Source organism: Rhipicephalus microplus, chromosome 4 (assembly GCF_043290135.1).
Source record: "Rhipicephalus microplus isolate Deutch F79 chromosome 4, USDA_Rmic, whole genome shotgun sequence".
NCBI lineage: Eukaryota > Metazoa > Arthropoda > Arachnida > Ixodida > Ixodidae > Rhipicephalus > Rhipicephalus microplus.
In genome coordinates, this window is record NC_134703.1 from 29,362,383 (window position 1) to 29,389,566 (window position 27,184).

The 27,184-nt window shown below is 45.8% G+C and overlaps 1 protein-coding gene across 2 annotated transcripts in view; it reads right to left on the reverse strand.

Annotated features, from left to right (window-relative positions):
* LOC119171584 (galactosylceramide sulfotransferase) overlaps nt 1-27,184 on the reverse strand; it is a 161,778-nt gene that overhangs the window by 23,112 nt on the left and 111,482 nt on the right. For both annotated transcript variants that reach the window (XM_075892411.1, XM_075892410.1), the window contains exon 2: nt 21,664-21,774. In XM_075892411.1, coding sequence (XP_075748526.1) covers nt 21,664-21,702 — 39 coding nt within the window. In that variant the 5' untranslated portion in view covers nt 21,703-21,774. The remainder of the gene's footprint in view (nt 1-21,663; nt 21,775-27,184) is intronic.

Consider the following 27,184-nt stretch of genomic DNA (forward strand, 5'->3'; position numbering starts at 1 on the left):
AGTCGAGTCAAGGAGCGTTTGTGAATACGGGGGTAAGTCACTAGCAAGATATATGCCAGTTCTTCGGGATTCCCGAGAAATGTTTCGCGTAATACGCGGATATATTACGTACGCGTGTTATCTGTTATATTTGTGCAAAACATTTTAAGCGACTTTCTGCAAGATAAAATTACACATCAAACGTACGCACGTGTATGCGCGCGTGCGTTAGCGCATGCGCGTGTCTGCTTGCGTGTGTTTGGTTTGCGCCTGTAAATAATAACCCGGCATTACGCATCGTCCCCATAGCGAATGCGGGCACTAATTTGCTGTCCTCGTACGTAAGCACCTGTGGAGGTATAAACGATCCGGAAAGGAACGTTGGAAACGAAAGCACGAAGCGGACAGGCTATGTTCGCGAACAGGGTTGCACGCTTACATTACGAGCGCACAACGAATTAAAAAACTGTCCCGGGAGACAAACGTGCCCCGCCCAGTGCCGGTGTTCGTACAGCGGCCCGCCACCTGTTGGTGAGTGAACGCCAGGGGCGTGGACCCCGTTCGAGTTACCCGAGTGTCCCAGGGGACTGCTTGTTATACGCAGGGTGCGCCATGCATGCACGGACCGGCTGTGCACACTTCTGCACCGCAGGTGTGGAAAGAGACAGGAGCAGGTAATAATACGCGGACGGCGGGGAGGTAAATAGGAATCCTATCCAGCTTGCCGCCCTGCAGTAAGAAAAGGGTAAAATGAGATGGAGAGGCAAGTGAGAATATTACAATAAACGTCGTAATTCGACATCCGAGAACCGCTATATGATTATGGGAAAGGCCCATAATGGAAGTAGCCTGAAATCTTGACCATCTGCGGTTCTTTACCATCAGAAGCGTAACCAAAAATGTTTTTTTTTTCAGGAGGGAAGCAGGAAGGAGGGTGAGAGGGTTCATTTGGCTGGTGTGTACGCTCTACTCTCAATTTTCCTCTAATAGAGTAATAATAAAATACTTATTAATTTATTATTTCTGCTTGAGATAAAAATTGAGAGTATGTAGTACGTGTCAGAAGAGCTTTTTGAGCTAGTTTCGGTTTCTGTGTGTTGCTGTTTTCGAAAAAATAAAAACAAAGCTCCTCATACAGCCGTGCAAAAATGAAACATTTCAGGTAGAAGGAGGGTGGGGAGGCATCCACACATTGTACTGTTAACGCTTCTTTAATACAATCCCGGATGAAGTTAAAGGAAGCCAACTCGATAACGCTACGCTCACGGACGTCGCAGCTCGGAAAAAGCGCACGTCGTGTCGAACTCGAACCTGGGCTGAAGCCCATGACGGCTGGGTTGAGTCACGTCGAAGGGGTCCAGTCACTGCCGCAAACGCAAGCGGCAAACTCGATTTCTTCGGAAAAGAAACAAAAAGGGGGCACACATCAACTCCGCTGCAGCGCGCCTCTTCTGACGGTGCCGCGCACAACACACGACAGCGTCGATAACGACGACAGCCGCTGGCATCTCCCCGCACAGCGGGCGGCATCCCGTCTACGTCACTGTGCAAATAGAAAGCGAGCTCCCCCCCCCCCCCCCCCCTCGAGCGACGTGGACCGTCAGGCTGTCAGTTCGTATCACGAAAAAAAGACACCACCGCTGCCGAGATGGGCTGGCTCGGCAGACGGCGCACCCCAAGCACTTTCTTTGACCTTTCTCTTTCCTCCTCTCATTTCTATTCTGAATGTCGAAAGGCGCGGTGTAGATAAAAGGTGCGCAAATATTATTGCGAACTAATCGCTCGATATCGTACGCAGATCTCTTGTTAAAGTTTAAGAGAGACGCCCCGCCGCGGTGGTCTAGTGGCTAAGGTACTCACTCGGCTGCTGACCCTCAGGACGCGGGTTCGAATCCCGGCTGCGGCGGCTGCATTTCAGATGGAGGCGAAATGTTGTAGGCCCGTGTGCTCAGATTTGGGTGCACGTTAAAGAACCCCAGGTGGTCAAAATTTCCGGAGCCCTCCACTACGGCGTCTCTCAAAATCACATGGTGGTTTTGGGACGTTAAACCCCACAAATAAATCAATCAATCAAGTCTAAGAGAGGAAAAAAAAACATTGAATTCCTTAGGCTTCCCTAGGGAAGAACTTAGGGGAAGGTGGAACCTTGAAAAGATGAAAAATCCTTGGAAACCGAAAAGTCGCTGAAGTTAACATTAAAAAAAAAAAAAGCGGCCTTCCCTTAAGGTCTGCAATTCGAAGCTGCAGTGACAGCCAAGAAGAAGGCAATTCGTTTGGTCAAAGTTTCCACTCCAGCAACGTCTTTCCGGAATTTTTCATCTCTCTAAGCTTTTGCTTGCATGCCCTCGGCCCAGTGAACGAACTTATACTTGATTCCAACGACCCGCTTTTTTCTGGTGTCTTAAGGATGCTAAGGTGACCCGTTAAAGTAGTCTAGACTGATAAATTATGTTCTAAAAACTCCAGTGTTGTTAATTTCACCACCGTATTTTTATTATTAGGTGAGAAAATTAGCGATTTCACTCGTAGATTTCCCCCTGACATCTCAGACGGTGATGTCACAGATTTCAATATTCTTTCTTTTTCTATTGGCCCCATAGGCTCAATGAACTTCCCCGAATTGGGTACGTCAATTCTCCGGCGACCTCAGAAGTGTGGCAGTTTGGACTAGTTGGTATGGCATGACTATAGTTATAGCGCGAGAACAAAACGACGACACAGAGACAAGAAGGACACGAGGGACACGAGCACTCGTGTCCTTCGTGTCCTTCTTGTCTCTGTGTCGTCGTTTTGTTCTCGCGCTATAACTATCCTCAGAAGTTGAGTTGAGTTGATCTAATTAACTTTATTTGCCCAACGGTTGTTTCAGCGCCCGGGGCTATGGCTGCCAGAGATACTCTACCCGAGAAGACAATGTACTACAGTTTTGACTATTAAAAGCTACGTGGGGGGTCCTAAAAGGCGTCGTCAAAATCTTCGGAGTCACATCGACTAGTCCGAGAACTTCAATGTGGCGTCGCTACTCACCGCACTTTCGCGCGTTTTCTCGCATACCAGGCATCCTCACGAGATATCTTCGATATCGTGAAAGTGTAATTTACTAATAAGAGAAAAAAAATGTTTATTCTTGATAGTCTCTCGATAAAGTTTCACGAATCTACGAGGACGTCAACGTGACGCTGACGCCAAATCACATCTCCCGTACACCTACAAAAAGAAAACGAAGATAGAAAAGGCAACGGTCCCGTTTCATTTGTTCCTAAATAATGTCCGGAAACTACAGCTACACTTTTTTTATTTACGTTTGGGCAAGGCATAGGCCCACGCTCGGCAGAGCTCGTCTGTTCGTTTCTCAGCGGCACGGAATTTATGGCGGCACTCCGAGCTGGAGAGCCGGAGCAAATCACGGCGTGTCCCAAGCGCCCGCCTTTGAGCCTGTGCCTCATTTTCTGCATGGCACACATCTCCTCTTAAGGCCCCGAACGGATAACAGCGGGCTCGTTTCGCACCGTTGGCGTGACATAGGCTCATCTCGCCACGTGTATTTCGAAGACGAGGAGTGAAAAAGAAAGAAAAAGTAGATCCTGCCGTTTGTCCTTCTGGTCTACCTATACCTTGCACTTACACTTGGTTTTCCGTTTATCTCTCTCTCTTTTTTTTTTTTTGGCAGCTCCACGAATGACTTCGAAGGGGTTATAAAGTCGCCTAAAGCTTCAATTTGTAGCTGTTGGAGCGGATAATTTTGCTCTAAGCTTTAGGCTCTCACGGCGGACGAAAACCAGAGTAGACGTCTCGGAAATAAAAGTAAATGACCTGTCTTGACATTAATAATGCACATGCAAAAAAAAAGGGGGGGCGAGAGACAAGTTCCGTTTGCTCTCTTTAATCTTCGAAATTATTCAAACTCACTCCTGCATGGGCCCGAGAAGGGCCTGCAGTATTGTGAAATAATAATAATAATAATAATAATAATAATAATAATAATAATAATAATAATAATAATAATAATAATAATAATAATAATAATAATAATAATAATAATAATAATAACCCTTTTCGAACGAAGTACGAGTGGGCCGACAAGAAAAATGGCATAGCAAGTAGTTCGTGAAACCGTAATCCGTCTTACAACTTTCAACCCAGATACGCGATTTCATTACGGGTCCTTAATATTATAATTGTTGGCATTTAACGCACCAAAACGACGATACGAATACAAGAGACGCTGTAGTGGATAATTACGGAGGGGATCTTCGACTTCCTACGGGGTTCTATAACGTGCTCCTAAATCTAAGCCCACGATCTTCTTACATCGCCTGCATCTAAATGCGGCCACTGCTGCCGGCAATAGATCACCCGAAATGCGGATCGGCAGTCGAACACCATTTCCAGTATACACAACTGTGGCACGTTCATTATGGGTCGCACGCCCCGCCGCGGTGGTCTAGTGGCTAAGGTACTTGGGGCTGCTGACCCGCAGGTCGCGGGATCGAATCCCGGCTGCGGCGGCTGCATTTTCAGATGGAGGCGGAAATGTTGTAGGCCCGTGTGCTCAGATTTGGGTGCGCGTTAAAGAACCCCAGGTGGTCGAAATTCCCGGAGCCCTCCACTACGGCGTCTCTCATAATCAAATGGTGGTTTTGGGACGTTAAACCCCACAAATCAATCAATCAATTATGGGTCGCACGCAAACAATAAGTGATTCACACGTTTAACAGTTTCATTTAGCACCCTAATTTGGCAAGTTGGTTCGAAAATTCCGCGTGGAGCCCGAAAACTAACTCAGGCCGAACTTGAACACTATGTCAACAACAGGAAAAGTAGTCAAGATGTAACCCAAGGTGCACCTAAGAAAAGAGGGCAGGAGAAGAATACTAATGTATGAAATGTCGATAAGAAAACACACATAAATAATTCCCGTGTACGTCATGTTTTATAACATATCGACGGCAAACGTATCACGAGCCGATCACTACATACAGCTACGCGTGTCGTCAACAGATCCACTATATTGGCCGCTAGGCGCTGTGAAGGCGGTTGTGCTGAGACAGGTACAATTTATTTTGGCAAGCCATCTTGGCGCTGGCAAGGCATGCCCATCTCACATCCTGAATGTCTGGGCTTGATTCCCATCGCGATCCCATTTACTCGAATCTTCTTGTCTAATCAATCAGCTTGATCTGGCCCCCCGAGCACGTGAAAACCCGAAAGCGAGTTTGCCCGCACTACGATGCTTATACAGGTGAAGCCTGAAAAACAAACAAAAGCGGCAATTATTAAGTTCTGCTGCAGGGTTAAAAATAAAATAAGTCTGGCACCTTTTCATGCCTCCACCGCATCATTATTAAAATACAGAACATAGCGAATATATTCGAATTATTTATAACCAAAACCGGTGTTCTGACATGTCACTCCCCAACAAAATACACAAATAAACTGCTGCGCTTCAGCACACCAGGAGCACGCAGCATCAAATTCCAGCCTTGGGCTGAAGATCAATATCTCCAATTAGCTGCGATAAAGGATTTCGAAAAAAAAATTGAGCATGCAATTTATCGTAACACCCTGCAAGTTTTCCACAAAAACAACTAACCTTAATTCGGTAACCATGCAGCTAATTAAGAAAACTTCTTAATTAGTCATTTTCTCATAGCTATAGCCGCAGCGAAGTGTTTCCACATTGACGTAGAGTTCGTTTGAGAAGACGACAGGCGTCATACTGTCGAAGCATCTTTATTTAAAAATTTGTACAATCTAAGCAAATATAACACCATATACGGTCTATATTTCACAATGTTAGATTGCTCAGAAGACAACAATTAAAAGAAATGTTACACGATACGTAACAACATAAGATAATATGCTAGCGTGGATAAATATCTATGTCAACGATGTGCAGAACATGAACATGAAAAGCAAAAAAAAAAGCCACATTTTCGCACTCACCTCAGTATTTTTAGGAAAGGACGCCAGAAAAACCACAAAGCCCCCCCCCCCCTTTTTTTTTTATTCGTAGCTTCCCCTCCACATAGTAGACCTTCAAAATATTAACTTTATACTGCTTACAAATTTCAGATTTAATTCAATTTAATAAAGTATTAATGAGCGCATTGCCCTTATGAGGAAGTCTAAAATCAGGACATTCGCGTCGGAGGGCGCACACATTGAAGCTTTTATAAAAATGCCCGGCATTCACAGAGAGAAACGCCGCCTAACTCCTCCTTACAGTCTTAAAAAAAGAAAAAAAAAGAAAGCTTTCCGAAGCTTGTTTCAGCTGTCGAACGCAGGAGCGCTGTGGTAGAGGTCCAGAAGAGCATTAATAACCTCGACGTACGCTTCTTTTCAATAGAGCCCTCAGCGCAGCTCCGAATAAGTTAATAAAAATGAGTATACACAACAATACTGAGGACAAAAAAAAGCCGTCGCGCACGTCACGTGTTGCGTTATAAGCGAGAAATTTCAATTTTTCATTCACTCGACCGGGAACGCGCGTGCCCTTCAGAATCCCACTGGTAAATACGAGAATACGGGAAGAGAGCCACGGCTAGATAAAAATTAAGCGAACGAATGTGTATAAGGAAAAGTAGTAATCATGCCACTACATCGCTTGTATAAAGAAAAGAAAAAGGTGATATTACATAGGGAGAAAAAGAGGGGAGGTGGCAAAAGGCGAACAACGGACCCTTTGGGAGAACTGAAAGTTCAATCATCCGTCGGGAGCACATGGCAGAGAGTCGTGCACACATCCCACACGACAGCGCTGTGTGCGGCACTGAATGAAAATAAATTGCTTCGGCGAGAAAGCGACCATAATTTATTGGAATTGAGCGCGACGCTTTTATTTTTTGTCTGTGTGAACGTACGGATATTATATTTACTTTCTTTACTTTCTTGTTCTTACAACTGCGAGAGGTTTTAGTTGACCAACCCTTTTTCTCTCGTTTCTCACCCATTCAGCATCGTAGGGATGAAGGACCAATGCTCACTCAACCGGCTAAAAATGTAATGCAAGTAAACACAGCGCGTAATAGTACCTATTCATTTCAAGGACTGCACTGGTGGGACCGGCCGTATAATAACTGTTATTGGACCGGTCCTAGCCGAAATCGATGCTGGTGCAAGGATGGGAGACATGCATGCAGCAATAGCGACAAAGATAAAAACGGCCGAGAGGCGGTCGAGGAGAGACGATGGAACGCAGTGTTCCCAACAAGCGCCCAACGCGTGCCAGAGTAAATGAAAGACGATGCACGCAGGCATTTCGAGACGCGGAGATGACGACGCTCTTTATGAGAGAGAGAAGTCCGGGAAGCTGCAGCGCTCCTGACCGTGCCACACCCGCTGCGAATGATTAAAATTGGCAGTGCCATCGCGGTGCCAAGCTGGGATGGAAGTATGAAGAGCGAACACTGAGATGACGAGCGCATGCGCCCGCTGTTGTGCTTGAAGATTGGACGCAGTACGCTAAAGAAAAAAGATGAAAAAAATTAAATAAAAACAGTGAGTGGAAGACGAAAAAAGCGAGTGAAGAAAGTAATTCTCTGTCAGGACCGGCGAGCGACAGCTCGTGTTATAGAGATGAGCACAGCTCAGCGTGATAATTTAGGGGAACGAAACCAAAAAAAAAAAAGAAAACGAATCTGCAGAAAATAAGACTGTGTACGACGCACGACCTACATACGAGAGCGCTTGGGATTTTCAAACAGCGGTTTTTGACGTTTCTTCTTGGTTATTACAAGCTCAACATGTGCGCACGCCATGCATAGGGTATCGAGTGAACTAATTTCAAATGCCAACCTATGCCAATAAACGCGCCACGCAAGAAGTGATGCAAGAAAACAAAAAGACTCACAAAAATGTCCAACAAGAAAAAAAACTATACCGTAGCCACAGCTACAAGAAAAATTAACGACAACTTGAATTCAGAAAAAAAAAAACACGCGCACAAGTAACAGTAAGTAGCTGACAATTTTTCAGCGTATCATGCGCATCAGGCACCGCCTGCAAATGCAAGACAATGCAAATGCAAGTATACGAGCGTGCCGCACGTGCGAGTCATGCATACGCAACGAGACAAGATACCAGCACTTTCAGTTGATCAACAAGTGCTCGCGTTTGCGGGAGGAAGATAGGAAGGCAACGCAACGTAGAAAGGAGTATAAAAGAACGGGCGACCGGAGTGAGGAAATGCGAAAATGAGCATTCAAATAGCGTCGGAACATAAGAACTCTACCACCAACCCCTTTTATTGGTACAGAACGCTTCCCGCAGGAAATTTCAATACGAACTACTGCGCTGTAGTGTTACGTTTTTTTTTTTTTCACAGCCTCGTGCATTTCATCACGGGAAGCGAACTCACGCGTATATAATCAAGTAGAAGTGGTAGCCTACCCAGCATCAATCTGTGTGGTGAGAGCAAAGGTAACTCCTTCCTGCCCCGCTGCTCGCGGTAAAACGAAGGCATGAGTGGGGCACGTGGAACTCACTGACGTATTCCATGTTTGTAAACAGCGGTAGGCACCTTCGACATACATGAGGCGCGTGTAGCGACGCCACGGTGCATGGGCTCCGCCCAATCCAAAGCTCGCCACCATCCTCTTATAATCACGTAAGAACTGGCGCAGCGGCTGCCTCCGAGCACAGCGCATCGGATAGGAGCCTTTCGCGTTATGTATACGGTCTCTTACAACCCAACAATCAACAGAAGCTTCGCTCCCGGAACTGCAGCGCGCCTGACTTTTGCATGTGCAAGAGAGGCAGTTTGCTTTTTAACAGTAACTACTTTTTCGCCGCTAATGTAAACACAACTCATACTAAAATTAAAGGTTCGTTGTACTATACTTTCAATATTGTATTTCGCTAATCAGTGATGTCGGGATATTTACAGAAATTCGGCAGGCTCAAGTTCCTGACCAAAAAAGTCGGAGTTTCGGCACAATTAAGGCCGATGCGATGAATGTGATAGCAACACACCGGGCTTTTATACGAAGTAAGGCTAGGACATTTAGGAACCATGCGAAATGTAGTGAGCATGGTCGATTGTGCTTGCATTGACAGTAATACAGTAACCACAGTATCAAAACTGGTGTTGTGAACAGTTAGTTGACTGCATAACGTCCGACAGGATGCGAAGTCCAAGTTTGACACCGAGAAACGTGAAAAGCTACTGGCTTTCACGTCAAAGTACAGTATGATCTACGTTGAAGGGAACACTCGAATGCCCACCATCAATATTACTGGCCCTCCAAGGGCAAGTGGAGTAACAAACAATCCTCATGCAAGTCAATAGCCTGCCAAGAGGAGTCGGAACTTTTAACCAGCAGTAGTCTTATGCATATCTAAGCCGCTATAATTCCGTAAGATAGCGAAATATAAACATGCTGCTCGCGCAGGTGTTCCCTTTAACAGTGGACCCGTCTGTACATCAATGATCAAGTCTCCAGTGACCATCACAGGCCCATCCTGTCGGCACACCACACGGAAGTTGTGCAGCAAGACGTTAATGACGTCAATCAGCAAAGTTTCCGCTGAGATGCACACTGTTGCGACGACGAAACCATAAGATATGCCTCAACAGCGCAAGCGTGTCCACAACTTATCTGGGCCAGCGAGTTTGTCCATCTAAAGTGACAGTGGCGGTGCGCATTTCAATGGGAACCGAATTCACAGGCATGATAAGATCACCAACTTCTCGAATAATCCTGGACTCGATGCGAGCCATTTTTCATGTTGCTTCACGCAGAGTGAAAGCGGAGACACAGACAAATGTCCATTTCATTGAACTGCATGTGCGTCAGTAAACCCACTCGTCCATTGATCAAGCCATCGGACATAGGACAGCAGTATGGCTTGTCCAAACAAGGTACGTGTTTTGTTCAAGAATATTACTTTTAGGTCCACTGACAGTAAGACAGTGGCAAATTGTGTGTATACATAGCTTGCCGTTAGTGTGATTGACAGCATGAGCGGCGTGGCCGAGTTGGTTAATGGAGAGAGAAAGGGTCGCTGGATCAAATCTCTGTGGTGCCTGGGAATTTTTTTTCTTGGGATTTGTCTCTTGTGCCTTTCGTATATATATATATATATATATATATATATATATATATATATATATATATATATATATATATATATATATATATATATATATATATATATATATATATATATATATATATGTGCGGTGTTATGAAGTGCTTCCGTAGTGCAGTAGTCGGATCATCTGCTTTATATTGTTAGAGGATATGTAGCCGAAGCCGGGCGCATGCAATGACAAAAAGAGGAACGAGAAATAAACCATTTAAGATGCCGCAGTGGGCTATAGCCACTTCGGCATTGAAATTCGGCGAGAACGAGAAAGACACAAAGCGTAATAAATCGAATAGTCTGGCGTTTGGAACAGTCCTTGTTACTTCATTTTCTTTCTGGGCTGATCAACGAATGTTAGTTTTTTCTGCATGCGCTTTTGAGTGTCTCGCCTGCATGTGCACATACTACATCAAAGAGCGGCATCTGTGAAAGCCCAGGAGACCCGGCAAAGCCGCGGTTGTCGAAAGTGAACAGAAACGGGCAGCACATCGGAGAATCAAGCCTCCTATCGAGTTTCCTCTTTCTGCTACTTCTGACTTGAAAAACGCACTCGCTAAGGCAACAGTCAAAAATCAGGCACTGATATTATGTCTAGCTGTTTACATTCCACTGAAGGCTCGCGAAACATCGAGCACAGACGGCTGCCTCTTCATAGACATATATATATATATATATATATATATATATATATATATATATATATATATATCGATTTAGAGATGCGGCTAAAATTAAAAAAATCATATCAAGCGGTAAACACGAATGTGCATCAATAGGTTATACCGCTCGCGCCAAAGAAGCGAGCTCGAACGGAAAACAGATTATGTAAAAGCGTATGCTCGCCTTTTTTCACATATCTCTGGCCAGGCCCTAACGACTTGCTAATGGTCTTCGCTCTTTGGAAAAAGCCTGAATCTATAGGCCGCTCATTCTGATAAGCAATCAGCCATTTTCATCTCCGACTTCTATTACGAATTTCCCGCTTACCTATCCACAACGTATCGGAATAACTAAATAACAGATTGATAACTGAATCAGAGGTTCGCTGTGACCCCTGTGAAATGAGGCCTTCCGTATACATAAGTGTCTCTCCTTTACACTCGGACGACTAACGATGTTTCGTGAGGTTCTTTTCGCGACTCATTACAACACAGAACGTACGAAGCTTGCCGGTTAACACGAACACGCAGTTTGCCTTACACGTGATAAGGGCCCGTCCTTTAAACACGCTCGGTTATAAGAAGCTCGTAAATTATGTCATCAAAACGCGACTAGAAGGCCGTTTCCGCCAGAGGGCCATCATCGTTATACTCTCGACACGAGCGCCAAACGTGAGACGCGTGCAGAAAAATATAAAAGAGATCATTTGGTCGTTCGAAGTTTCGAACATGCCCTAACGTTCCTTATTAAGTTTTCGCCCGGGGTTCCCGTTTGTTCTTTCGCTGTTCAGCAAGAGCACGACGATATCGAGACTAACAGAGGGTGCGATACGAAAGGTCGGAGGCGAAATGTCTTTTTAAACATCCCTCAAGAAAAGGCAGACGCTTTCGAGTCGAAGCACACATGTGCAAAGGATCGTGGACCGGCGTTTAAAGGCGCTTTGGGATATCTCAAGTGCCTTAAACGTAAAGCATCATTGCACCAATTGAAGAAGGCAGAAGTTCGACGATGACGGGAGATTAGTGAGATGGGAAATTTGTGAACATGGGGTGACGCTGGCAGTCTTGAAGAAGGCAGCGTTGTTTGAAACGTTGGCTGAAGCGACACGCCATGTTCGAGAAATTCTCATTACACCAACTACCTTCACGTGCTTCTCGATTAAGCGGTGAAATGTATACAGTACAAACGACATCTTGCAGGAATGCCACCTTGACAAGCAACGCCGCGCGTCAAATTTCCAAATTAAATGTTTTGATGGCGTTTCATCCTCAAACAAACTCAGCTAAAACAAAAAAAAAATGAAAATATGTAACGCCAACTGCGAACTTAACCAACGCAAAACCAACATAGATAGACCGCAAGCGAGATTTATTGTGCCGGAGAAGAATGCAATCGTGTTGGCGTTAAAATAAGTTTGCCTTCCTCATTCTTATATTGAAGGTGCACTTAAGGGTGTTCGAATGTAAAGAACGACTTTGATGCAGCGCGATGCGATACTCGCATGCGAGAATGCACAAAGGGACACCGCACAGCGCTGCTAGCAACATGTTTATTTTCAAAGGCAAACTATGTTACGTATGGGTTTCGATGCGGCCATATTGGGCTATTTATTAACCTCGCCGTTTTTGCATCTCTAACAGTTAAATGAACAGTGCTATACGGTAGACTCGTGCCCACGAAGACGCTTGTATCGGTGCGTTCGACGTTTCGCGACCTCATTCTTTTATTTCGCGATAATTGTAACGAAGCCATTCGTTTAACGGTCGAAGGTGGCGGCACATAGCCAGGGCCGTTACCGTTACGGAATTAAATCATGCGCAGTAAAGCCTCATGAAAGGAAAGAAAACAAGATAGCTGAGAGAGACAGGCATAATTATTAGTTTAGAATAACCCAGTACGCCTAAAAAAAAAGGGGGGGGGGGTTAAAAGTTAAGAAACGAGAGAGTGTCTCAAACGCTTCAAAGCAGATGGCAATCGACGCGTTTGCTGCGTTAGTTTTGCAGCCCTTTCACAATCTTCAGAATCTGCGCTAACAGCGCCGGCGGCAGTCGCAAGAAATCATCGGTCTCGGCCAGGTTCGGGAGCCGCCGGAACGCGAATGGTCGGGCTCCAGCTGTTATGCGAACATCGACGACCGTTCGAATTATGTAACACTCGGGTGCACTTTGGTACAGGAGTATACGTATTGAATAAAAACAGAAGGTATTTCAAGATGTTTGAATGGAACAGTTTTTATCATCATCATCATTATCATCATCATCATCAGCCTGACTACGTCCACTGCAGGACAAAGGCCTCTCCCATGTTCCGCCAGTCAACCCGGTCCTGCGCTTGCTGCTGCCAATTTATACAAGCGAACTTCTTAATCTCGTCTGCCCACCTAACCTTCTGTCTCCCCCTAACCCGCTTGCCTTCTCTGGGAATCCAGTTAGTTACCCTCAACAACCAGCGGTTATCTTGTCTACGCGCTACATGCCCGGCCCATGTCCCATTTCTTCTTGATTTCAGCAATGATATCCTTAACCCCAGTTTGTTCCCTAATCCACTCTGCTCCCTTCTTGTCTCTTAAGGTTACACCTAGCATTTTTTTCCATTGCTCGCGGCGTCGTCCTCAATTTAAGCTAAACCCTCTTTGTAAGTCTCCAGGTTTCTGCACCGTAGCTAAGTACCGGCAAGATACAGCTGTTGTATGCCTTCCTCTTGAGGGATAGTGGCGATCTACCTGTCATAATTTGAGAGTGCTTGCCAAACGTGCTCCACCCCATTCTTATCCTTCGAGTTACTTCGATCTCGTGGTTCGCCTCCGCGGTTATTACCTGCCCTAAGTAGACATAGACATAGACAGTTATTGCACTGAACCTTAAACAAGTCATTCTATCGCACCCATTGTGCCCTTTTTCAAAATTTGTCGATGTTTACCTTCGCCGCTTGAGTTTCGTGCCCCTTCCTCTCTTTTTGCCTCTAATCTCCTCTCTTTCTGGACTATGTTTCAGTGGGAGCCAGAGTGAAACAAAAAAAAATTAATAAATTGGATCGGCCGAGGCGTGTGCGCGGTTTCTGAACGGCGTCCCTGCGAGAGACACAAAAAGGAACCGCGCCGCGCGAAGAAATCGAGAGCAAATGAAGCGCCAACAGGAAGCCGAAGAAATGTCGAAACATTCCTTTAGCGATTCTCGCGGAGCATCCCGAAGTGTACAGAGATACAAAGATAAAAAGAGGGGCACAACGGAGGTAAAAGACACGACGAAGGGAAAGAGTACGAAAAACTTCTTTAAAGAAGCGTTCTCCTGTCGTTCTCGTATGGCTCCTCTCTCTCTCTCGCTCTCTCTTTCGCTTCTCTATGGAAAACAAACGAGAAATCGCGAACGGTTGGACAATGAATGAACATGCCACCTCTCAGGCGCGTCCTTGCGTCGCCTATGCCGATGAACGAAGAAAGAGAAGAAACAAAGAGGGGGGAGCGGCGGAGAGAAAGAGAGACACGAAGAGGAAATGTAATGTGACGTTTAAAGCGCGTACAAAAATGCAGTCAAAACTACGCCGGATGCTAAACGATACCGCAGCGAAAGTGTCGCAGAAAAAAAAAAAACGGCAAATGGGGAATAGTTGAGAAACGGTATGTACAAGACAAGGGTAAATAAAAGTTGACATAGCAGAAAGAGAGAGAGTACGCGTGAAAATTGACACCTAGATACGAAAACCCCCGCAAAATGCGCTGTAAAAAAACAACAAAAGGAAAAAAAAGAGAATTCGGAAAAGCGACACAGTCTTGGCCGGCGCAGCAGTCTCCGGCAGCAGAGCCGGCCCGCGGTCGTATCTCACTCCAGGAGGCGCCGCGACGGGCTGTTTCCCTCCTGATGACGGCGACGAGGCTGAGCACCTTTTTATTTCTGCGACGCATCACTACGACGACGATCAGCGCGCTTTGTCGGTTACCTTTTTTTTTTATACCTACGTGCTTCGCTCGTTCCCTGGGCCGGACATTTATTGGCGGTCTCTTTTCGAGAAGCCGTTCCTCCGACGGACGGCTCCGATATAAATTGCCCTTCTCACGTCACACTTTAACACACCGGCAGCTACGGCTGCAGACGGAGCACGCAATAGCGCGCGCACACGTGGATCCCGTACAAGCCATGTACCCCGTACCGATCACACCGGCCTCTATACTTTCTCTTGCCCACTATTTTGCAAAACTTTGCTGTTTCGTCCATGGCCGAGTAAAGAACTATAAGAGCCGAGATGGAAGAACGAAAACGGCGGGACAGGTCCGGGCGTTCGATACGGTTTTGTGCAGGGCAAAAGCAGGCCAGATAAAGGACCCGGTGTGTATACGTAGAGAAGGGAAGAACAAACGGCGCCAGAGAGATTCGGCGCCGTTCGATATTGTACGGCGGGAATGTCTGTCATCGCCGACGTGTTCCCCGGAGCGAGAGAAAAACAGCGCGGGGATTCGAAGCGAGCCCGTCATGTTGACAGGCCATTATCGCACTCGGCCCATCCGCCACCGCCGCCGCAAGGCGGCTGCCAAGCCGATAGGCCCGTCGAGGTAATGGCGCCCCAGAATGCGCGCGCTCACCGACGGTTATTGGAGAGGCAGGTTGCTGCCCGCGAAAAGGGTACGCGGCGGGTCTGGAGAGAGCCGCAAGTGCATCTCGAAGGCCCGAGCTATACCGGGAGAAAGAGAAAGCAGCAAATGACAGCGCGCAGGACACGGCCGACAATCGAGGATCTGCAGAAAAACAACGATCCGATTCTGCGCCGCACAGTGTTTACGCATCGCATCTGCCGTCCTGCGCGAGATACGGCTGCCATGCGTCGATCGATGTTTCGGAATCGGCGGGGGATTATATACATATATATGCAAAGAAGGGCGTCGGTATATGGCAGATGCGTGTAAACGATGGCCGACGGGGCAGAAATGAAAAAGAAAAAAAAAACGACCCGTGTGTATTTAGATGCAGGTGCACGATAAGAAGGACCCCCGAGTGGTCAATACGTGTCTAGGGCAGATAGTTGAACCATGCCTTATTCATATCTTGTTTCTGCAACGTAAAAAGCCATAACTAAATTCAACTTATTAATAGGAAACAGCAAAAAAAAAGAGCTCTGAACGTTACTGAAAAGAGTTGAAAGAAGACTGACGTCCTTTCGAGCACAAAATCACAAATAAAAAAAATATTTGCAGTCGCAAACTTCACTGGTCCTAGGTTCACGTTCTTGAGGTCCCCTAGGTTCCCTTGATTGCTTTGCGCCATAATGACGCAGTAGATCTCAATATTTAGATGCTAAGCAGCTTTTGCTTGGGGCTGTGTCCGTCCCTCGGCAGCCGTCCGCTCCCCTACTGCGCATGCGCCAACTCTTCCCCCTTCCTTCGCGTGGGCGCGAGGAGGCGGGGTGGAGGAGGTGACAGAGCGCTGCCTCCAATTCATTTCTCCTCTCCCGTTTATCTCTCCGCCTCAGCTGTGCGCTCGTATATATAATGCTGCGCTCACTCGCACAATTGCACTCTTCTAGCAGCGCTGGGTGTTCACTTTACGACACACACACGGTACACGCGAATGGGAGGGGAGTAACACTAGCGGTACTCCACATATACACAACTCCCCACAGAAACGATACATACACGGAAACCTACAAATGAAAACAAGCGAACACCAGCGCTGCTTCGCATCCCCAAATGGTTCCCTTTAGCGGGAGATGACGTAAATATTTTTTGTTCATTTTCATAAATTTGCCGCTTGCAGGCTTCCGCAGAGTTGAGTTACCATCTAGCATGACTGAAAAAGTTGAAATAGTAAGGCGTATATCAACGCCACCACCAGTGCAACAGAAATCAGCGACAAAGAAAAAGATACCAATAACGCTGGTTACTTTTAAACGACAGCCCTATGTTGTTTACACCTGTGGGTAAGACAAAACTCGTAGGATTCGTCCATTCAATTAGCTCCCATCATATATACTGCAGCGAATCTGTAGCATGCAACGAAAATCACATCTATAGCAGCCGTTGCCTTTTCTAAACGAAGCGCCTTCGGGACTGGAGCAAACGGAATTGCTCTGGCTTTCTCAGCTTTCCGTTTACGTGATGCTCGCACTTGGCGAGCTCAGGGCCTCATCCTCTGACGACGCACTTTAATTAACGCGGGCGCAAGGATCGACGCCCATTCCAGCCCCCTGTTTACAGCCTGCGAAGATTACGCCGTGATGGTAAGGCACGCGGTTATGAAGAGTGTAGCGTTATTTTTTTACCCGCATGGTTCTTTGACGTTCACCTAAGGGCACATGATCATTTCTGTGTTTCGCTTAGACTGGCACGCACCCTAACACGGCAGGAAATGGAAAGTTACGGCTCCGTGCCTGGCATCGCAGCGCCTTAGCTCAATGTCATCGCGATGGGAAACGACATGTCGGTTCTATCACTACTACGTGTCCGCTACGCAATTCATTAAAAAACCTTACGGCAACAAAAGGCTAGTTCAAACCTGAGACTAGCATCGGTCACACAAAAACGTTAATAGCAAACGGTAGCAAGTGGCGACTTCGGTCCCAAAGAGACTGCCTTGGCTCGGTCGCGCGGCTGCAGTCGCAAACTTCTCAACCAATCAAGTGCGCCGGACCAGGACGTCAGCTTATTTTACGGAGCAATGCGAGCGCGGACGTGAATTCTGCGAGGCGACGGGCACACGGGAGTGAACAGTAATCGCCTCAAGTCACTTCTTGCCTACACTCGCAAACGGTCACTTATTCTACATTTGTAAACAGCGGTATAGGCGCCGTCGATGTACTGAGGCGCTTGTATACCGCGGCCAGCAGGCTTCGCCCATGCCCTCGACCCTACCCCTATGATCACGTGACAACTGGCACGGCATCAGCAAAGCTGCCTCCGAGAACAGCGCGTCCGGGGGTGCACTTCACATACACATGTGAAAGACGTCATTTCTTCTGTTGTCGTTAATTTCCCCTGCCCTTCTTTGTGTCACTGCCCGAATCCCGGCTGCGGCGGCTGCATTTTTTATGAAGGCGAAAATGTTCGGGGCCCGTTAACGATTTAGGCGCTCGTTAAAGAACCCCAGGTGGTCGAAACTTTCGGAGCCCTCCACTACGGGGGGTCTCTCATAATCAAATCGTGGTTTTGGGACGTCAAGCCCCAGATATTAGTATTATGAAGTCTTGATATACTAAATGCCCACAGTACTATCTAAATCGCTGCCACGAACTCGAAATACGGCACCCGTACACGAGATTGCCGCCTGGAACAGTCATCAGCGTTCGCGCGAAGGACGCCGCCTACGTTGCGGGTGCCACGAACGCAGGTGCAACGGCACCCCCGAAAAGCAGCGCCCATTGATTGCGCATCGACATGGTTCAGCGTCGCGGCTTACTATACTCACGAAGGAGCCCCGGCATGCAGGGCTAACGACTCGCCCTGCCGTTACCGGTCCGGCTCACATCGGTTTTCGATTAACCGACTCGCTTTTAAGTGGGCGCCCCTTGTATGGCTGCTGCCCCGTGCACCATCAGCGAGCCCAGTCTGTGACGTGAGTTCGTAATAAAACGGTTCCCCAAAAGAAACACCGCGTGGCTTTGTATTAGCAACGGCAAAGAAAAAGTCTGCAGACAACAGTGTCCATAGTCGCTTCTCGCAATGACAAACGATTAGGATGTCCAGTGGCCACAGACGCGCGTCAGTTCCCTTGATCCGGTAAGGGACGGACAACCGGTTTTTATGGTACCCCGTTTTCTTTAGCGCAACGGAAGGCTTATCGGTCAGAGTGTCCAATCAAGAAATGGTAACACGCAAAACACCGTATAAGACGGTATTACAAGTGGTTCTATGCACGGCGACTATGAAGGCGTATATAAACAGCACATGCTGCAAACAATGGAAGGCGCGAGCACAAGAGTGGTTCGAATTTGTGCGCGGCGGTCTTCTGCGCATGCGCCGCGACACGTTCCCTCAATTGCCGAAAAGGCAGGCGCGATTTTCAGCGTGCCGCGTAAGCAACACATACAGCAGTAATGGATAGTAACATGCGTGCATACTAGACATGTGCGAATATCCGAGCACTTCGAACGAATATAATAATAGACCATGGACCTCGTCAAGCCTTGTTCGCATTTTGTACACGGTCCTCAAACATTGATAAAAAACGTCGAAATTAATTTAATTTGATTTGATTTGATTAGTACTGGAATCAGATTCGACATGAAGTTAAATTATTCAATTCCGAAATGTTCGAAGTGAACGATTTGACATACATGAACCGCATGTAACCTCCTGCACAGGTGGTTGCACTGCAAAAATTAGTGCTATACAGTGAATACTCATATTCAAGGGAATCAAATTAATACGCCTGTCAAGGTTTTATTAATACATTACAGTCACATCAACTCATCATTTTTAAAATTTAAAAGCGTTTAACACCAGCTTACATTCTATAAGTATTGTAATGATCAGTAAATTTTAAAATGTAACGAATTTCACAGGTTATCAATAGCATTACTCTGAACACCAAATTCTGCTGCTATCCCAGAGTTGCTTCCACTTTAATTGAAAAAAAAAAGACACTTGCACATGCCATGCTCAAATTTCTAAAAAAATATATCGCGGAGGTTAGGTCGAGACAAATATCCCAATTATCTTTATAATGTGCGATTATAATATTCGGATTCGATTCGCACTTATTCCAGCAAATCAACATTAGCTTCGAATGCGATTTAAACATAAAAATTACTATTGACAAGTGCCTCATGCGCGCAGCGTTTTTAGCGCTGATAATGGTGCGAATAAAATAATCAGATTACGCGCAGCGAAGCAACCGATTGTGTAGTCCAGCTGCAAAGCTCATACGCTATGCTGCACGACATACCGTTGTTGTTGTTGTTGTTGTTACACTTAAACGCGATTTAAGAACAAATACTACTCATCCTCGCAAAAACAACGTTTGAATATGGCCCTATAATTCATGGCCTTCTTATCTTCAGCACGATCTAATCAAGTTATGGCCAGTTGTCGGTCCTTTTAAACTGGCTTGCCCCGAATTTTTTTTTTTTTCAGTCGCATTATGTCACTTTACGATAGTTATAGCGCGAGAACAGAACGACGACAAAGGGACAAGAATGAGACGTTCTGTTCCTTTTGTCGTCGTTCTGTTCTCGCGCTATAACTATATCGTCACGTCATACCAACCAACTAGCCCAAACTGCCACACTTCTATGTCACTTTAGTTTGGTGTGCTCGTGATTCTCGTGCGCTTTGCTTTTGACTCTGCGATAGGTAGAAATGATCTCACAGAGGAATATCCGTCGCAACGATAAGCTGCTTAGTAAGTTTATTAAATCGTCAATTTGTACGGCAAACCACCGCTTTCTTTGCAGGACAAGCGGTGCCTGTCGAGAGACCGGTGATCGATGTCCCGCGAATAGTTGAGTTCGCTGAGAACGAAGCGACCTGAAACGCCTTCGCCTTAAAAGAAGGTCGGCGACATAGCTCCTGTTATTGTAAGAGGATTGATAAGGGTTAATAAGTGCCGCGCGCATCTGCTGACAAGCTTAAATTTCACAGCACCATCGTGTGGGCAGATGAAACCGGTTCGAAAGTACGTATAAAGCGCGAAATTTTACTACAAAAGTATTTATTGCCGTACAATTCACACGCATCAAACAGCAAGCGACGACAGTTACAGCAATATTATTACCGTTCCAATGGGTAATACGGGGTGTCCCAGATATCTCTAACCTGAGCTTTAAAATATGCGGCCACAAAGTGCGACGAAGTTACAGAATGCATGTGGACGACTATTGCATGGAGTAAGTCATATTATTTTCCTTTTCTCTCAAATTGCCCGATTAAGAAATTCAAGTTGACTAAAATTTTGAAGCAACAAAGCTGGGCGAAAATCAGAACGAGAAAGTTGTAGATCGCTTTGCAAAACACCCAATTAGTTTCTAACTTTAAATCTGCTAAGTATTGGTGTATTATTTTTGTTATTTACTCACTGCAGACCACCGCAAATTAAAAAAAATACCAGGGGGCACGCGCTCCATTAATGTAGTGCTCCCTAAGCGTGCAAACGATCATATAGCACGCGGACGTGTGTGCTGCTTCTCCAGGACAGCGACGATGGCAGTGGCTCTGCGATGACGCACGTTTTGCTAGCGGCAAAACTATAGCGATATCCCCTGCGTCTGCTTACCGCTGTCATGAACCGTGGCTAGGTGTGCATATCGTTGGTACGGGGAACATATAGGGAGCATTGCAATCACTGCGTTTCATGGGCGCGGAAAAAGTCATGTTGCGCTTTTCTTTTTTTTTGTATTTTAGTAAGCTGAAAAATAAGTCGGGTTGTAACGAGTTCTGTCAAAACACGATTAGTTTGGGTGCCGTATTATAAAAGTTAGGCATAATATATGTAAAAAAATTATGGGAATGTATGAGCTATCAGAATGGTGTACATGGCTTTGCCGGAATCATTTTCTTCCTTTCCGACCATTGGTCATGTTATGTGACGAGTCATATATAATGCTAACTAGTGCACGCGCATATACCTACGGCTGTTTTTTGCACAGCTTCAATTTTTAGAGCGTTTCCTAAATTTGATGTTTATTTGCTCGTATGTAGATTTCATTTCAAGTGCATACGGCTACTTTGTAAAAACGAAGCGTAGCGCTCAATTTTCATTTCTACCCAAAAAACCATGTTATAAAATGAAAGAAAAAAAAACCTAACGGAGTGCGACAATACTTCTGTGAAGGCTATGGCGTGCGGGAGGAAGCTGGCGATGGTCTTGTGAGACATTCTTTTTTTTACTTTTTTTTTACGTCTCCAAGCGATCGACTGAAACTTAAATTTCCCGCTTTGTGCGTTCTGAGCGGCGTATTGTACGCGCATATATAGCACGTCCCAGCGTCCGCAACACGCCGCCACAAGCCCACCTTGAGCAAAGCCTTGTAGTCGTGCGCTCTGCATGTCATGGCGGCCACTGACTAGTCACCTCGCCAACCAACCGTTGAGGGCATCAGTCCAACTGAGAGGACAGGCGACACCTACGAGCAAAGAAAAAAAAGAAAAGGGAGTGAATACTTCTCTTATTCGTAGAAGAAAAAAATGATACAGAAAAGACGAAGCCATAGGGCGGAATGCGAATGTCACTCATAGCAAAAAATTTAAGGCAACCAAAATGGAGAAAGAAAATAGGGGTTTCCGTATTTTTTTTTAATTCATCAAGTAGAGTTTGTAGCCAATGCGCGGCGCCGGCTACTTCTCTGCTCTTGCACAACAGTTGTCACCGCACCGAGAAAAAAAACAAAGCTATACAAATGCACATAGTCAAACACTCACGCATTCATTCCAAGTATTTCAATAAAGAAAAGTATGTTCAACACAAACGTTCACAAAACTCAAATATTCACACAAATTAAATGTCCACACATGACATACAAGGTCGCCTGAATGTTGACACAGCCGACCGAGTTACTTTGGAATCGTCTGTTAAGTGTAGTTTTAGCTGGCACCACACGTAACCATATACCTATACATAGGCGGGAACAAAAATGATGATGTTAGACTGCTGATGCTATAGCTGCGTGTAATCTTAATTTCTCTATATGCACCGACGCAGAATATATTCACTGAGATCCACTCTTTTTTCTTGTAGTACGCAGCAAGCTTCATAGCTCCCCGCCCTGCCGCGGTGATCTAGTGGCTAAGGTACTCGGCTGCTGACCCGCAGGTCGCGGGTTCGAATCCCGGCTGCGGCGGCTGCATTTCCGATGAAGGCGGAAATGTTGTAGGCCCGTGTGCTGAGATTTGGGTGCACGTTAAAGAACCCCAGGTGGTCGAAATTTCCGGAGCCCTCCACTACGGCGTCTCTCATAATCATATATGGTGGTTTTGGGACAATAAACCCCACAAATCAATCAAGCTCCATAGCTCCCTTTCGTCGCCGTATTCCACGTGCATACGAGCTTCCTATACGCATTGCACGAGCCTGCGGCACAAGTGATATCTATAGCCGCCTACGACTTTTAGCTCTTCTGCGCCGTTTCGATAATGGTATCAATACTAAACTTGGTATGGAATAACATGACTGTATGAAGAACACGGTATCAGCGCACCATCAAATGCCGAGGATTTTAGTATTAAATAATAGATAATTTTAGACGTCACACAGCGCAGTATACCCGTCGTCACATTTGCCGGCCGAATGAGAGTTCCGAGACAGAAAACTTTCTTATTTCCCAAAACGGCAGCAGTGATCAAACAGGGAACAAATAAATGTTGAATGCGACAGCGTCAATTTCAGTACATCAGTAAAAAAAAAAATCACGTTGAAGTGTAACCTGTAACTCACCTGTGCTAAATGGATCTAATCTTGCGGCTTATTCCGCAACCGTATTGCGCGTCAAAACGCTGGCACTTAGCGAGCGTATAAGTCAAATAAACATTGATCCATTTACATTACGTTTGTTGAGCTTCAAAACATCAAGTGCCATCAAAACCAGGTGAGGCGTCTTTAGTTTGTACAAGATTTGTTTGTTTCCGTGTTTGGCTGGTTGCTTATTTGCTGTTTGCTTGAATGAATGGCAGTAGTATACAGCGTTTGTTTGTGTCCTGCTCTCCCTGAGCCGTTTTTTTTTTTTGCGATTCCAAGTGTTTTACCGTGTGTACAAACTATAACTTGCCCGCATTTGTACCCTTCAGTAGTTTAGTTGCACGTATGTTTGCTTGCTTCTATGTTTGTTGCTGTTATTTCATATAGCGATTGCTCCAGAGGCACTTACGTGAAAAATTCCTCGGATGCACCGTTTTGCTGTGGATGTCAGACAGAAAAATATTCATGGCGCCATACTTCCAAGTTCCGAAGAAAGTTTCGCAAATAAATAATGAGCAAACACAGTACGCCCAGCCTTCCCGTTCTTGATTTTTTTTTTGTGCGAAACAACCAGAGTAAACAAATGTAAACAGATCGAGCTATACGATACTAAGGTAAGCTGATCTCCATGGCGGGTATGTGTACGCGACGTCCACGATATGCCTCTGAGCCAGTTTGCGGATCTCGCAATCCAGAATCGTTGTTCTCTTTGTATGGAGTATATCTGCCCGAGGATTTACCGACGCATCTTGCCAACACGGAAAACAAACCACCCTCACAAAGAGACATTACCCCAGGTAATTCGAATAAAGTCTCGAAATCCTTCGAAAAAAAAAACTAAAAAGAATCGATGCTTCGGAGAAGTTCCGCTCCTTTACAACTCTATACCAAGAATGACGATAGTTATAGCGCGAGAACAGAACGACGACACAGAGACAAGAAGGGCACGAGCGCTATTATTTGTGTCCTTCTTGTTGAATGAATCTGCAGAAAACGAAAGTAATGTACAACAACCTCGGAAAAGAGGAGCGCTTCGAGATAGGTAATATTGCACTTCAAGTTGTAGAAGACTATGTCTACTTAGGGCTGGTAATAACCGCGGAGCCGAACCACGAGATTGAAGTAACTAGAAGAATAAGAATGGGGTGGAGCACATTTGGCAAGCACTCTCAAATCATGACAGATAGATTGCCACTATCCCTCAAGAGAAAGGTATATAACAGCTGTATCGTGTCGGTACTTATCTACGGAGCAGAAACCTGGAGACTTACAAAGAGGGTTCAGGTTAAATACAGGACGACGCAGCGAGCAATGGAAAGAAAAATGGTAGGTGTAACCTTAAGAAACAAGAAGAGAGCAGAGTGGATTAGGGAACAAACGAGGGTTAAGGATATCATAGCTGAAATCAAGAAGATGAAATGGACATGGGCCGGGCATGTAGCGCGTAAACAGGATAACCGCTGGTCGTTAAAGGTAACTGACTGGATTCCCAGAGAAGGCAAGCGGGTTAGGGGGAGACAGAAGGTTAGGTGGGCAGAAGAGATTAAGAAGTTTGCGAGTATAAACTGGCAGCATCAAGCACAGGACCGGGTTAACTGGCGGAACATGGGAGAGGCCTTTGTCCTGAAGTGGACTTAGTCAGGCTGATGATGATGATGATGATGATGATGATGATGATGATGATGATGATGATGTTTCGCGTCCTTCTTGTCTCTGAGTCGTCGTTCTGTTCTCGCGCTATAACTACCGTCATGTCATACCAACTAGCCCGAGCTGTCACACTTCTACCGAAAATCGCGGGTGAAAAAAAAAACAAACACCGGCAACGACATCGTTGAACGACAATGCGGGATCACAAGACGATGGCGAGACGCGAGGAGCACGCATAGAAGAGCTGCGACTCGCGCCATTCCCGTGCGTATTCGTGCGCTCGATACGAGAAAATTCAGCGCAGCTCTCACCACACTCGAGACGCGAGTAGCAAACCTAAGCGTCGTTTCTCGCTCGGAGCGTGCATTTCGAAGGCGACCGTCAGAACGTCGATACTCGCTGTGTATATAGCGTTACTTTTTGCGTTCCGGGTCACCCGACACACGACGTACCGAAAGGCGGCGCAGTGTTTCAACACAACATAGAATTACGTTTCGAACACACTGACTTGATTCATCGTTACAGGGCGTGTACGAGTTTCCGGTGCCCCCCCCACGGCGTGCCCTTATTTTGACGAATAAAACATCATCGAGCAGTCATAATTAAAACGTGCGTTCGATCATGGACGACCCTCCATTCAAGTTTGCATGCTTACGAGCTGGAATATCTTAGAGCGTCGAACGCACAAAGCCACGCTTGTTGTGGTAATCTCAAAACAGCTTGGTGAGCACAAAGTGGCCTACGGCGTGCGTAAGGTGTTCTTTTTCGCCTACTTTTTCGATTATTATTATTATTATTATTATTATTATTATTATTATTATTATTATTATTATTATTCGTAGTAGTAGTAGTAGTAGTAGTAGTAGTAGTAGTAGTAGTAGTAGTAGTAGTAGTAGTAGTTCTCTCAAGCCGACCATCCGAACTACGGAGTGGAAAGTAAAAGTGTGCTCAGATTATCTAACAAAAATGCCCCGATATTGAAAGCGCTGACGTGGGAGTCACCCGCTGCGCGCTGACGCGCGCCTTGCAGGACCTCAATAAAGTTTCGCAACCAACCAACCAATTGAAAGTGCTACGCAGTGAGAAACCTAAATGACGCACCGACAATGCCTTACACAAAATAAACGCACAGGCTGTAACTTTCGCAAAAATACCAGCCAAAAATACACATGAAAAGAAAGAGATAAGAAAAGCATTCCGCAGAGTCTGACGGAGCTAAACAGCCATACAGTAAGACTTAAGAGCCGGAATGCGCATAATGGCATTCGCGCTGCAGAGAAAGAAAGAGAAAGAAGATAGGAAAGCCAGGGAAGTTTGCTTGACTATGTACAGTTTCTAATGCCCCTTTCTCCCTCTGTTGTTGGGCTAGTTGGTTCGTCATACTGAGGGGTAATTCTAGACGCCTAAAGCACCACAGGAACATATGCCGGTTGAACGTCCTCAGTTTATGTCTGTGCTCATGTGACTAGGTGAAGTAGTGTGCTCTGCACATGCGTGTGCGGCTATATATTTCCTGCGTTTCTCCTGCAAATGAATTAGTTGCGAGTTGACGCTCTTTCTCTGTGATTATTTTTTCCTGTGGTGCTTTAGGCGTCTAGAATTACCCCTCAGTATGTTTTACCCCTCTCTGCGTAGCTTACATAACACGCTCACTATAGCAAGCAGGCGCTAAATGCACTAAGTGTTCATAAAATATTTGCGAGACGTCTGAGAGAATTCCGTTTTTTTACATTTATTTTCAATCCCGTATAGCGTACTCAGGAGATAAACGCACGACCACCAAAAATCAAGCGACGTGACACAGCACGTCACATAACGCGTTGATGGGGCCTTACCATTTAGTGCACACGGGCTTTTGGAGCGCCGTTCATTACGTGAAAGACTTCACCAGCGCTATAATTGCACATTTAGCAGCCCATCCGCGATCATTACGAACAGCTTCTGCGCAAGGGCAGCCGATCTCCTCGTTCCTCGATTCATCAGAGTCCTTTTTTGAAATTCCCACTTCTTGATTATATTGATGCTATTGTTTTTTTTCTCGCCGCTGTTGCTCTTTTTCGCGTCTCTCGTGCACCTTATAAGTTATACCCGCGCCGTCTGATACATATGCACGTTTACTAGAGCCTTTACGTCTGGCGATGGGTCGGTTCTCGTTAGCCCCGTCGACATGACGAATTCATTAACTACACAGACGAAGGCCAAAAGGCACAAAAAAACACACGTGCAGTTCACGATCTATACGGGCCGCTCAAAAAGGTCAATAATGAAAACGAATCGCGAAACTACCATCAGCCGCAGCGAATATCGTAAAGTAATCCTGCTGTATGACTGAAGCCATGCTGAAGTTCGCCACGAAAAAAAAACACACACACAAAAAGAATCAATACGCTCGAACATATGTAGCAACAGTATACTCGCAATCTTTTTGTAAT